The following is a 13,358-nucleotide window of genomic DNA, read 5'->3' as shown; positions in this document are numbered from 1 at the left end:
ATAAATAAAAATAATTCTAATAAAAGCTGTCTCTTGAACTTTCTATTCATTAAACATGCCTGGAAAAAATGTCAGTTTCTTCTAAAATATTACAAGTAATGATAAAAAAAATTATTGACCAATAAATTACATTTAATAAATTACATTTCAAAATGTATTTGATATGAAATGATATAAAATGTTTATATTAAGTATTAATATTATTTCACAATATTACAGTTTTTACTGTATTTTTGATTAAATATATATATATATTTTTAAAAACAAAAAAACAGAAGCTGTTGTGTTGATTGCAATATCAAGGTGTTCAGTTTTATTTCGATTTTGTCATTTCTCTCCTCACAGTTTAACTGTTTCTTGTTTTTCACTGGTAGCCTATGTCTCTTAAGGCTGAATTATACTTCTGCGTTGGACCTGCGCCATAGCCTCTACGCTGTATGATATATGTCAGAATTCATTTATACTTCTGTGTCGTTGTCTGCATCAACGTGTAGTTACACATGCGGAAGGGAGCACGTCGTGTACCTCTGAGGGAGGGGTTCTAGCAGACCAATCGCAAGCGCTTGCAGTCCATGTAGAATTGACGCATTGTTACATTTTTGGTGCACGTTAGGCTAAGCAATAGACTATGCTTGCTGACGCAGTGATGAGCCTTCAGGTGATGAGGACTAGCATATCTCTGAGCCTCCATTCAGTACATAAGGGCTAATCCATGGCTAGCTGTGCATTAAAGGTGCAATGTGTGATTTATAGTGGATCACATATAGTGGTGAGTTTGTGAATTGCATCCTCCCTCCCTTTCCGAGCACATAGAGAAGCTATGGTAGTCGACACAGGACAGAAATGTTGTCGTCTGAGACAGCAGAGAGTAGCTAGCGCTCTATATAGTAGTTTGTACATTTAGGGCTAATGTAGAAACACGGCGGCGTAAAATGGCAACTTCACTGTTAGAGGACCCGCGGTGTATGGAGATAGAAATGGCTCGTTCTAATGTAATAAAAACATAACAGTACATTATATAAGGTCTTTATACCACTGAAAACAGTAATATATATTATATTGCATTTATGTCAGTAGATCCTTATAAATACTATACACACTGACCCTTTAAATGATTTTAAAGCACAACGTGGAGGCAAAGAACCAACCAGCGTAAAGCGAAGTGTGTTTAAATCTCGTAATGCACACCTAGCTGTGGATTATCCCCCTTTTACCATGATAATTTGCCAGCATTTAAAGCTATTTTTGATGTTTGCAGCGCAATATTTGGCTGAATATTGAATAACATTTGAAATTGAGAGAGAGAGAGAGAGAGAGAGAGAGATGTGCGAAATACATCTGTTCAGTGTCTATCTCTCTATTTACAATAAAGCTGTGAGTTTAATTACTTCAAAACCAGCCATGTTAGCCCCGTTGCTGAGAAATATATTGTAGTGATTCAGTAGTAAAATTATCAATAAAAGTCGTATCAAAAGAATAATACATTTTTGTGCTACTGAATATTTCTGTGTGAGCGCAGCACAATCTCAGAGTGATGTACTATATGTGTGTGCATGCTTCAATAGAAACAGTGCATTAATATAGAACGGTGATTAAACTGACTTTTATTACACACCTTCCAGCCAATCAGAATCGAGTATTCAGAAAAAAACATGTTATAAGAGTAAATACTTCTGTACTTTTTTTAATGGACTTTTACTAAAGTTGTATTGGAATTGGTTACTTAAGGTACTTTTACTCAAGTATGGTTTTCAGGTACTCTTTACAACTCTGAATAGTAATAACGGTTGAAATCACTTCTAATTAAAAATAACCCTATTTCAGGCACTAGTCCACATGCGCCAACTAATGTCCACGTGTCAGCATCCACAAGCTCTGCTAACGTTTCCTGGGAACCTGGATATGACGGAGGCTTTGAACAGACGTTCTCGGTCTGGTACGGCCCGGTGTAAGTCATGCCAGAATCCCCGCTAAATATAGTTCCTTCCTCACTTTTTTCTACATATGCTTGTGACTCTTTTTTTCCCCTTAATGTTAAAGCATTAATTATGAATTGCAAATACCATGAATCAGTGGGACAGTTTAAGCTCAATTCATTTATGTTTCACTGTATTTCAAGAATGCAAGGCATGTTCTTGTTTTAAACTCGTAAAATGCATTTTAATGCGACTCTTTGTTATAATCCAATAGGAAGGTGAAGAATGATTTAGGGCCACATGATTGGCTGTCCATGCCTGTCCCCGGATCTCAGACGTGGTTGATGGTCCAGGGATTGGAGACAAAGACTGCCTATCAGTTCAGTGTGCTGGCCCAGAACAAGCTGGGCACTGGCCCCTTCAGTGAGGTAGTCACTGTGACTACAGGAGGTGGGCGACACTTGTGTACAAACTGCATTGTGTAATGGACTTCTGGATGACTCCCCACATGAGATGTATTTCAAACTCCTTTTGTCTTTCCTAGGGTATCCCATAAGTACCCCTGAACCACTGGTGCTTCTAACTCCACCACGGTGCCTCACAGCCAACCGGACACAGCAGGGTGTATTGTTGACATGGCTTCCTCCGGCCAATCACTCTTCACCAATCGACCGTTACATCATTGAGTTTCGTCTGGGAGAAAGGTGGGAGGTTTTGGATGACTTGATTCCTGCCACTGAGACGGAGATCATAGCAAGAGACCTCATTCAGGTAACACTTATTGTGGTTATGTTACTACTAAGATATATGTTTTTATGGCAGTTAATGCTGCCATCAGGTTTTTGTAGAAAATACAATAAATTTATATTCATAGTATACACTTACATGCAAAAGTTTGGGGTCAGTAAGATCCTTTTAATTTAATATGTTTATTCTACTTTAATACTTTTATGACAGCAATGATACATTAAACCGATTAAACATGACAGTAAATACATTTATAGTGTTATAAAATAGTTATTTTTTTAATACATGCTGTTTTTTTACTTTCTATTCTTCAATCTTGAAAAAAAATGCACGTTTCCACACAAATATTAAAGCAACACAACTGTTTTCAACACTGATAATAAGAAATCAGCATATTAGAATGAATTCTGAGGGATAATGTGACAATGGAAAAATGGCAGCTTTATATATATATATATATACATACATACACACACACACACACACACACACACACACACACACACACACTGATCAGACATAACATTATGACCATCTTCCTAATATTGTGTTGGTCCCACTTTTGCTGCCAAAACAGCCCTGACCCGTTGAGGCATGGACTCCACTAGACCCCTAAAGGTGTGCTGTGGTATCTAACACCAAGATGTTAGCAGCAGATCTTTTAAGTCCTGTAAATTGCGAGGTGGGGGCCCCATGGATCCGACTTGTTTGTTCATCACATCCCACGGGTGCTCAATTGGATTGAGATCTGGGGAATTTGGAGGCCACGTCAACACCTCAAACTGCTCCTGTTGTTGTGCTTCTCAAACTATTCCTGAACCATTTTTGCTTTGTGCCAGAGTACATTATCCTGCTGAAAGAGGCCAAAGCCACCAGGGAATACCGTTTTTATGAAAGGGTGTAGATGGTCTGCAACAATGCTTAGGTAGGTTGTACGTGTCAAAGTAACATCCGACCCAAGGTTTCCCAGCAGAACATTGCCCAAAGCATCACACTGCCTCCACCGGCTTGCCTTCTTCCCATAGTACATCCTGAAACGTAATTCATCAGACCAGGCTACCTTCTTCCATTGCTCCGTGGTCCAGTTCTGATGTTTACAGGTGATGTTTTGGGGCGGCAGTGGCTCAGTGGTTCATGTAGGTTGTCTACAAATCGGAAGGTTGATGGTTCAATCCCCGGTTCCACCTGACAAAGTGTCGAGGTGTCCATGAGCCAGACACCTAACCCCAGCTGCTCCCGACGAGCTGGATGATGCCTTACATGGCTCACATTGCCGTCGGTGTATAAATGGGTGAATGTGAGGCAAAAATGTAAAGCGCTTTGGGTGGCCATAGGGTCTGTTGAAAGCGCTATATAAATGCAGTCCATTTACCATTTACGTGTCCACTGTTGGCGCTTTTGGCTGTGGACAGGGGTCAGCATGGGCACCCTGACTGGTCTGCGGCTATGCAGCCTCATACACAACAAACTGCGATGCACTGTGTATTCTGACACCTTTCTATCAGAACCAGCATTAACTTCTTGAGCAATTTGAGCTACAGCAGATCATCTGTTTGATCGGACCACACAGGCCAGCCTTTGCTCCCCACGTGCATCAGTGAGCCTTGTCAAACTCGCTCAAATCCTTACGATTGCCTATTTTTCCTGTTTTTAACACATCAACTTTTAGGACAAAATGTTCACTTTCTGCCTATTATATATCCCACCCACTAGCAAGTGCCGTGATAAAGAGATAATCAGTGTTATTTACTTCACCTGTCATAATGTTATGCCTAATCCATATATATATTTAAATGTGTGTGTGTGTGTGTGTGTGTACTATTTAGGTGCCCCTTTAATAATAGAGAAGTTAAAGCTAAGGTTATTTGCAATTTGTGTTTTTGTGTAAAAAGTATATCTAATTTGAAGTCCAAATGAGTGATTTTAATGTGTTTGTGTCAGAGCCTGGCAGCTCTGTGGTTATTGAGAGAAACGCAGTAAGGGAATGCATTTTAGCTGAAAAGCTCAAAGGATGTCATTTTAATTCAGTCTGACATAGTGGAGTCTGCTACAAATGTTCTTGTTACAAATCTGTTGGTAGATCTGACACTTCAACCTGTTGGCCTCACAGGATTTGTGACCCACTGACCTGTTTCTCTGTCTCTCAGGACTCTTGGTATGAATTCCGAGCGCTAGCTGTAATGGATGATCTTGTCAGTGAGAGCAGTAATGTGGTGGGAGTGTCAAGTACAGGTGAGAATAAGGGGCATAGCTAAAATGCACCAGTTCATTGCTTTAGCCACCTAGAGCTTCACCGCCCCCTGCTGCTCATTGTAGTTAGTGCCCTACTGTATTCCTTTTTTTTTTTTTTTTTGCTGTGTAGATGCAATTCATGTATCACCTATTTTTTTGGAGGAGGCAACAATGGCAGTCAAAACACTTTTTAACAAAGTTAAAGCTAATACATTTGATTAAATTACCATGCATTTTCATTGAGATTAAAAAGCTGAAATTAAAAAAAGCTAAAACATGACTTCTGCCACAGTGTTTTAGATAAATGCAATAAACATAATTATCTTTTGTGGAAGTTGCATTCAAAGTCCACTTGGCTCAAAGCAACGTGCCCCCTCCATTTAAATAGGCATGGCTCTTCAGATCTGATAGACTGCCGTTATGTTAACACTGTGCTATAGTCTGCTTTGAAATGCACACTAACTGAATCAAAGTCTGCAATCACGTTAACCTGCTTTGTGAATACACGCTTGCTGCATTCATCCATCCTAATTTCATGTTTTGGAGTCTGTCTCTTCTCTCAGACCCCTTCCCTCCCACAGAGATCTCAGACGAGGGGCTGGCCAAGCCAGTGGTGGCCGGCATTGTGGCCACCATTTGTTTTTTGGCGGCTGCCATTCTCTTCAGCACGCTCGCTGCGTGTTTTGTCAACAAGCAGCATCGTCGCAAGCTCAAACGCAAGCGAGGTGAGTCCTTCAAAACTTTAAGGCACAGTCCCATTCCTGGATTAAAGCTGAAATGTATCATTTCTGCACCACAGTTGCTGCGTATCACAAACTGTTGCAGTTGTTACATTTTACCATCTTCAGCATTGCAATGGTTGAGATAAAGATTTGAAGCATATTGTCATGCTGATGTGGCGCTGTGTGATTTGTCCTTAGACCCTCCTCTATCGATTACGCACACAAGGAAAAGCATTGAATCTCCGTAAGTACCAGTGCATGGTAACATCCATCATACTTTGAACTTCTGCAAATCTGTTGACTTCCAGGCACATGGCTTGAGAGAGAGAAAGAGAGCGAGCATGTACAGTTTGGAAAATCAAACAGCTGACCCTAGCAGCTGCTGTGTTAACGTGAGAGATGCATGGAGGAGGATTTGAGTGGTCACTAAAGTGGCTGCTATAAATGCATCTGTGCTTACTTCTGCTTTTCAGCAGTGAGATGCATTGATTTGCCATTACAAACAATCTTCTCAAGCTTTTTTTTTTTTTTTTTGCTGCCCAGTCAGGTTGTGATAGAACCTTAGAATAGTGCAAGAATATATTTCTAAACATGATGCTTACCCCCCAGCTTCTCTAAATCGATCAGTGCAGGCATGGCAGCATGTCACTCTAACATTTAACCAGAGATAAAGGAAGGGGAACATTAATGGTAACACCTCCAACCCAGCTGAAACTGGGATTCACGCTCTTATCTGATTCCATTGTGGTCTTAATAGAGCTGCAGTCTCATGCTCCCATCCCACCCATTTCCACATAGCAGTGTGGAACCATAGTCTGGTTGACGGCCGACTCTGCCCCGTCTCTATTGTGTTTTTGTCACCACAGGCCTCCTCTTACCCCCTTGCCTGGCATTGAGCCCTACTGGGAAGAGCCAGACAGGAGCAGCTACAGGCCCCCATCTACCAGCCCTCAGTGAGTGCTTGCACCTGCATCTCTCTCTGCAGCAGGCGCTAACATGCGCCTGTCTGCCGTAGCTGCATGTTTTCAGTTAGTGGTGCGGAGCTAAAATGCTTCTGTGGGGGAATAGACAACTTCAGCCCTCAGCTGCTCCTAATTTGACACTTGGCACTTTTTTAAAGTTAGGAAGATGGATTATTATTGAAGTTGGGTGAAGATATAGTTTAGCTGATATCTTGTTGGCTCACTGGTGCCTGTAAAAACTTATGTGTTTGTCCTCATTCTGTTGTTCTCCATTATGTCTCATCCTGACATTGTCTTTCAGTTTTGTTCGACAATATTGTCATTGTTCAATGTTATCACTATTATGAAAATGGATAAAAGGCTAATTTCTCTGAATTGTATTACTTTAAAAAAAATTGCATAAAATAGAAAGTGTAATATCATGCCATTTTCTTTAGGTTATATTCAAAAAGTGGTTGTTGTTCTTATAGTGCTGATTTTGAATTCTGGGATTCCCCAGGGCTCGGTCCTAAGCCCCATGTCTTTTTTGATTGATAGGCTGTCCTCTGGGAAGATCAGTCCTGAGAGCATTGATTCCTCCCGGCCCCCATCTCTGGCCAGCGTGGGTGGCCACAGTCTATACGTTAAGAAGTTGCCAAGCCCTAGGAAAGAGAAAGAGCTTTCCCTCTATAAGAAAACCAAGAGAGCAATAACCAGTAAGAAGTACAGCGTGTCCAAGCACGAAGCTGAGGTCACCACGCCCATCGAGCTGATCAGCCGTGGACCTGACGGCCGATTCGTCATGGACCCCAGCGACATCGACGCATCCCTCAAGCCCAGACGCATTGAGGGTTTTCCCTTTGTGGAGGAATCAGACTTGTATCCTGAGTTCCGCCAATCAGATGAGGAGAACGATGACCCAGGGCCCCTACCCCCAGTCATGGCCACCCTCAGGCCCCAGATATCCCCTGTGTCCTCCAGCCAGGAGTCCTACATGCAGCCCCCAGCCTACAGCCCCCGGTTCCAGAGACCTATGGAAGGTATGAGCATCTCGGAGGGTAGTCGGCTTCAGGCCACAGGGCAGAGCCGGGTCTCCCATTTTCACAGGGTCTTCCCTCCAGGCCCCTTCTATGGCTATCTAGGTAGTGGTGCTGAGGTGGAGCTTCACCCTCCGTTTTACATGCCTGATGTTAGTCCACGTAGCTCTGCCATGTCCTCCTCACCTTCATACCCCCCCGAGGGGCCGTTTCGCCATCCCACCATCCCAGAGGAGAGGGAGGAGCTGAGGATCCATCAGTACGGCGCCTCCAGCCACGCCCTCCCACTGGTGCATAGCCCTCCCTCCTCTCGCTCAACCGAGATCTGGCAGCCTCCTGACTTCCCCTTTCTGGGTCAGGAGGGTCCCCGTCTCGCTCTTCCACCACGTCATTCCTCATATCTCCACCGGGACCTCCCCGAGCCCCCGCCATACCCCTCCCATAGTCGCACTCTTAGCACCACTTCTCAGCTCCCTTCAAGCTCTGCTTTCCTCCAGCTGGAGGCCCCTAGAGCCCAACTGAGCAGATCTCCCGGCAGGTTTCCGCCTCAGGGCCCTTCAGCCAAGCATATAACTATGCAACAGGCCCAGACTCTGGGGCAGTTGAGACACACTGCCCACGGTATGGGCGTACCAGTGTTGCCTTACTTAGGCGCCACGGCTCGTATGGGGAGCCCAAGCACACTGCACAGTGAGAGCTCGGACGGCTGGAGGTCCGAGGCCCAGCCTTGGCTGAGCCCCAGGGCAGCACGAAGGATGGATCTCGGCCTGCAGCAGGTGGTCCTGCAGCCGTCACGACTCTCCCCACTGACCCAGACCCCTCCCAGCTCACATGCCGGCTCTCCAGACATTCTCGTCCGCCCTCCTCCCCGCCCCAGCATCCTGCGGTCTTCCCGCTCTCAAGAGATGCCCGAGAGTGCCCGTCACCCCGCCAGTGTCTCCTTTTCCCGAAGGTCTCTCTCCTCTTCCCCTGCCACTTCACCTACCCAAGGCCAGAGTGGCCAGCGGCCCAGCCTCAGTTACCGTGCCCACATGGCCTTTGCCACATCCGCAGCAAGCTACCCCTCCCAGTCCCCTTCACCCCCCACGGAGAGCAGTGATGCTTTCGGCCAGATGCCATCTCAGAGAAGGACAGATGAGGAGATGCTCCCCTCAGAACCCTCTCCAGGGTAGGTGAACCGTACCATTGGAGGCTCCAAAAAGACAAAGGAGTTTGTTATTCATCATCTGTGCCGCAAAAGCAAAGCTTTCATGCTTTTGCGATTTTTGATAAAAAATACTTTTACATGTACATCTTACTATAAACTATTTACATATGCACAAATGTCCATGTCCTCCAGTGTAACTCTTTATTGGGTTAACAGGATAAATTTCCATTCCCTTTTTTTTCTTTTTTGTCCTTTAACCTTTAAACAGTGTAATCTTGATATAATTAATGATGTAGTGTATAACGTTTCTCATGGTTAGGATTTTCTAGTGCATCCATTCTCAGGAATTTCTAGTGCATCCATGATGATCCCATGGCTCTTCCTTCTTTGTCCTCTTTTGTGGGCTGATCACATCACTCACCCTCTCCAACTCATTTCCTTACATTTCTCTCACTTCCTCTAACTCAGGGCTTTGACCATCACGGTGGCCTTCTTAGGCGGCCTTCGTTGCCAGGGATGAGTGTGCGCTCATCTCTTGCAACACTCATCCTCATAATAGAGTAGAGACGCCGCTTTTCTCTGGAGACACTGGTAGTCTTACCCTCTTTGTTTTTGATTGATCTCAGCTATCTGGGCAGCATTGTTGTGACCAGGTCCTCTACACCACAATAGGTAAGGGTCGAATCCATGTCTGAAAGGGGAGGGGTTTGCAGGCGGGGTCTTAAATCATTCTCATTTAAAGGGGAATGACTATTTTCATTACATGATAAAATGGTCTTTTTTGGTAAATATCCTGAGATTTTTTATTTGCTGGTATATAAACATAGCCATTTTTAAGCTTTTTTTCAGCACTGCTTTTCAAAGCATTTCTGTGATCATTAAATATTTTTGTGTTTTTTTCAGGAAATGTTGCACTTGCGCCCTTTTAGAGGCACACTTGGATATTCCCCTTTAAAATTTTGTTTCCATGTGCAAAAATATCATGCATGCCTTTTCTAAATCCTCTTTCTCGATGCCGAATCAGTAACAGCAGTTCTCAAACTAAAATTTCTTGTCACATTTTGTCGTCCTAGTGGTTTGGTTCCTTTCTTTTATGTGACTGTTCTTTACTGGCCATTCTCCCCTCCCTGCCATCTCTTCTCCTGTCAGCATGGTGAAGCCACTGTACAGTGTATTCATGGTAACCAGAGTGTGTTTGATGTGGCGAAATTTAGTGCTCGGTCATGTCTACCTCCCCCTCTATTAATCACTTTCACTTTCTCTTTCCACAGCCTCAGCAGCAGGGGAGACTATCTGTAAACGCTTTGTGTTTCTGTGCCTTGTGAACCCATGAGTTGTTGGCTGACTCTTCAGTATGGACGTTTGAGTGACATGATCTCTGACATTATAGAGGAATGGCATGTGCGATAAAAGACAAATACCCCTGTGGTCAGTTTAATAGGAAACCAGTGAGCTTACTGGGAAACGGGAGATTTTGGCTAATTGTAATTTGATTGGACAGTGCTGGCAGCATGGCAGCAGTGTACAACATGAGGTAAAAGGTTTATTCATGTTAATTTAGGTGTGTTCTGTAGTAAATGAGCGGGTGGTGGTGGTGGTGGTGGGGGGGGTGCTTAATTCAACTCACCATACTAACTGAACTAATACAATGTACTTTTAATTTGCAGAGTACCCATCTAATGAAGAAGAGTTTTTGTTTTCCTAAAAAAAAAGAAGTGATTTGACATTTAATATTTATGCTGATGGCCAATGAAAAGTGTCAGAAGTCAACTGATACACAGTATTTTTTTTAATAATATCTAACGAGGCGTTTCTTGCAATTCGCCAAGCAAAAGATGATTAATTGCTAAAATGCAAAGTACATGATGTTGATGAATGGTACTTTTGTCATGAAGGCTTTGGGCAGCCAGTGTTCCCTGACGGGGCTAAATCTCAGTTTGATCAGGCCGGTCAAAGCGTAGTGCACCCTGGTGGCGATGTGAAGTAATGCATCATTGTGTTTGTCTCTCACAGGGAGCATCTAGGTGCAGTGAGAGTCCCTGCAGGGTCTGAGAGCTTTGAAGCACTGATATATTATTGTATTAATAAAGCCAAGAAATCATCAGCCAACAAGAACAACAACTCCAGATTCAAGAAAAGGACAGGTCAGTTTCACCCGTACATTACATACTGGGAGAAATGGACATGTTATCAGCCCCGGCATCGAGGTTTGCATGCACGATGGATGGATGGTGCCTTACCCTAACCCTCACATTTTCTTCTGTGGTCTCTATGGTAAACATCTATTCTGTTGCTGTGTCTCATTTGCTCTGCTGTCTTTAGATGTGTCCACCTCTCAGACCCAGCAGCCGCATGCATCTCAGGCCTCTGAGCAAAGAGAACATCTCAGCTCTCCCTCAAAGAAAAAGTGGAAAAGTACACTTAGAAAGTCCCCATGCCTCCGTCTGTCCTCTCTGCTGCGCTGGCTTCACCCCAGAGAAGACAGAAAATCCCTGCTGGCCAGTGTGGACCGAGCCCCCTTAAACTATGGCTCTCTGCTCTAAGAGCCCCCTCAAACTCACTAAAACTTACCCTGTGGGGCGGATCGTCTTCTTGTCCATTAGCAAAAGCATAGAATGGACAAGCTCTCAGTACTGTTTTGTAATCAGTCTAAACTAGATACAATTTATTATGTTCTTCGGTTGGCACAATATACTACACATATCTGTATTTTCTGTAAATTTACACAAAGGAACAACATACAGGGGTGCTCTTTTAGAAGAAACAGAAAACTGGGACAGGACAAAAGCTTTTCATTTGATAATAAAAAGAAAATAATAGCATTCCATTAGATGCTAGGAAAAGTCTTGCTGGCCATAACGTTGTCAGAACTGTGTATATTGTGAAGGATAGAGAGAGTTAAATGCTCTGTACAAAAATGTGTCTCTCAAGACGTGATAGTTAATACAGGGTTTCTTCCTTCTACAAAATATACCTCAAAAAAGAGAGAAAAAAAGAAAAGGAATCTATAATTTCAGCACTTCTACCATATTTTGTGCAAGCTAGCATATTTCATTTTGGATGACATATGTTGTCTGTTTGTGGCAAAGCTTGACATGAGGGATTAATGTAAGCCCAGAGAACTACAATTGATTTGTTTATAACATATGAAATATAAAGCACAGAATATCATTGAAATTGTAATCTTGAAAAGAACGGCTGCAGTACTAGTCTGGTCTATTCACATTTTTTTATTCCATTCAAATGCAGGTGAAACTGAAAACATGCTTTCTTATTTATTTTTTAAATAATTTACATTATTTTTTGAAGAAAAGAAAAAAAACAGTGGACAGCTTTACGGCACTTTTTTTTTAAATCCGTGGTTGGAGGTAGATTATTAATAGCCCCCTGCTGAAAAAGGATTCAGGTTCACATGCAATTTTAGAAATATGCTTTTTTGACATGTTCAGATAACATAAGTTGAAATGTAATATTTAAACTGAAGTAGAATTACTTGGTCTTTGTCTTGCACAAATGTAGTTAGAAGTGGTGAAATGCATTATTTAGCTTTCCGTCACTTCCTTGAAGTAAATAATTTGTTATATGTTGCTTTGGACATACAGTACACAAAGGAAGTACCGTAGATATCGTGCAGATTAATGAAGACATCAATATAAAATAGAAAAGTGAAATAGTCCTTATTCTAATCAGTGGGGGAAAAAATATGACCAGTCTTGGTTGCTTTCTAACTACAAAAGTGAACCTCCAAAAGTAGCTTGACTCTTTTTGAAAACAATTTCAGTCAATTGTATTGTAATCTTTACTATTATCACGGCTCATCTGATGACATAGCAAAGTTTGTGTTATTTGAATTGATGATGAGTTTAGTATTTCGAAGGATGTTTATTGTCTCTAGAATTCACTAACAGCTGCTGATTTGCTACCTACAGTTGAAAGCTCATCGAGCGTATGCTAGTTTAGCTTAACCGATGGTGAATGTATGATTTGCTCTTAGAAGATTTACAATGTGATGTTTCTCATTTTTAGCTCGTTTACGCACCAATGCGATTGACTCCATCTTATGTGAATGGAATTTAATAATGAGGTACGACATAATGAAATCTCATGCAGTACTTGAATAAGGCTGAACATACAAGCAGGAAACACTGGGATGAATTTCTGTGTATAGAGATTCGTAGTAGCCTTTTTGAGTTTAGAAGTGCCCAAAAGGGCTGTTTACTTTGTCTTTTCTTTCAATACAACATCTCGACATGAAAACGAATGCTCAAACATGTATATTTGAGCTATTCAGTATTAGGTCAGCAAATTCTGTTGTTTATTTCTAAGTATGTCTTCGTCATTACTAGCGTTTTTCCACCCCACGTGGTGCAATTCGTAAGGCTGCTTTAATCGTGTAGTCTCTGAGAAGAGAGAGGCAGTGTTCATTTTTAGATTTTCTTGATTACCTGCCTTTAGCTGTTTGGAGAAACGTGTGAGTTAGACTTAACTCTGTTTTTGCTACGTGTTTTGTCAAGAACTCGTTGCTAATACTAAGCCCTACAACAGCCACATAATGTTTACATGATCTAGAAATATAACGTGCAAGGATGTAGGCACATTGTACACATTATGACTTG

General features: G+C 42.4%; 1 protein-coding gene across 1 annotated transcript in view; it reads left to right on the top strand.

Annotated features, from left to right (window-relative positions):
• The window catches only part of igsf9ba (immunoglobulin superfamily, member 9Ba), a 107,753-nt gene extending 94,665 nt beyond the window's left edge, over positions 1–13,088 (top strand). Inside the window, exons 12-20 of the mRNA XM_067451170.1 lie at positions 1,825–1,948; positions 2,191–2,366; positions 2,461–2,687; positions 4,811–4,895; positions 5,459–5,620; positions 5,816–5,861; positions 7,117–8,763; positions 10,756–10,886; positions 11,065–13,088. Coding sequence (XP_067307271.1) covers positions 1,825–1,948; positions 2,191–2,366; positions 2,461–2,687; positions 4,811–4,895; positions 5,459–5,620; positions 5,816–5,861; positions 7,117–8,763; positions 10,756–10,886; positions 11,065–11,285 — 2,819 coding nt within the window. The 3' untranslated portion in view covers positions 11,286–13,088. The remainder of the gene's footprint in view (positions 1–1,824; positions 1,949–2,190; positions 2,367–2,460; positions 2,688–4,810; positions 4,896–5,458; positions 5,621–5,815; positions 5,862–7,116; positions 8,764–10,755; positions 10,887–11,064) is intronic.
• The last annotated feature ends 270 nt before the right edge of the window (positions 13,089–13,358 follow it).

The sequence above is a fragment of the Pseudorasbora parva genome, chromosome 8 (assembly GCF_024679245.1).
Source record: "Pseudorasbora parva isolate DD20220531a chromosome 8, ASM2467924v1, whole genome shotgun sequence".
Taxonomy (NCBI): Eukaryota; Metazoa; Chordata; class Actinopteri; order Cypriniformes; family Gobionidae; genus Pseudorasbora; species Pseudorasbora parva.
This window is presented reverse-complemented; position numbering and strand designations above follow the sequence as displayed.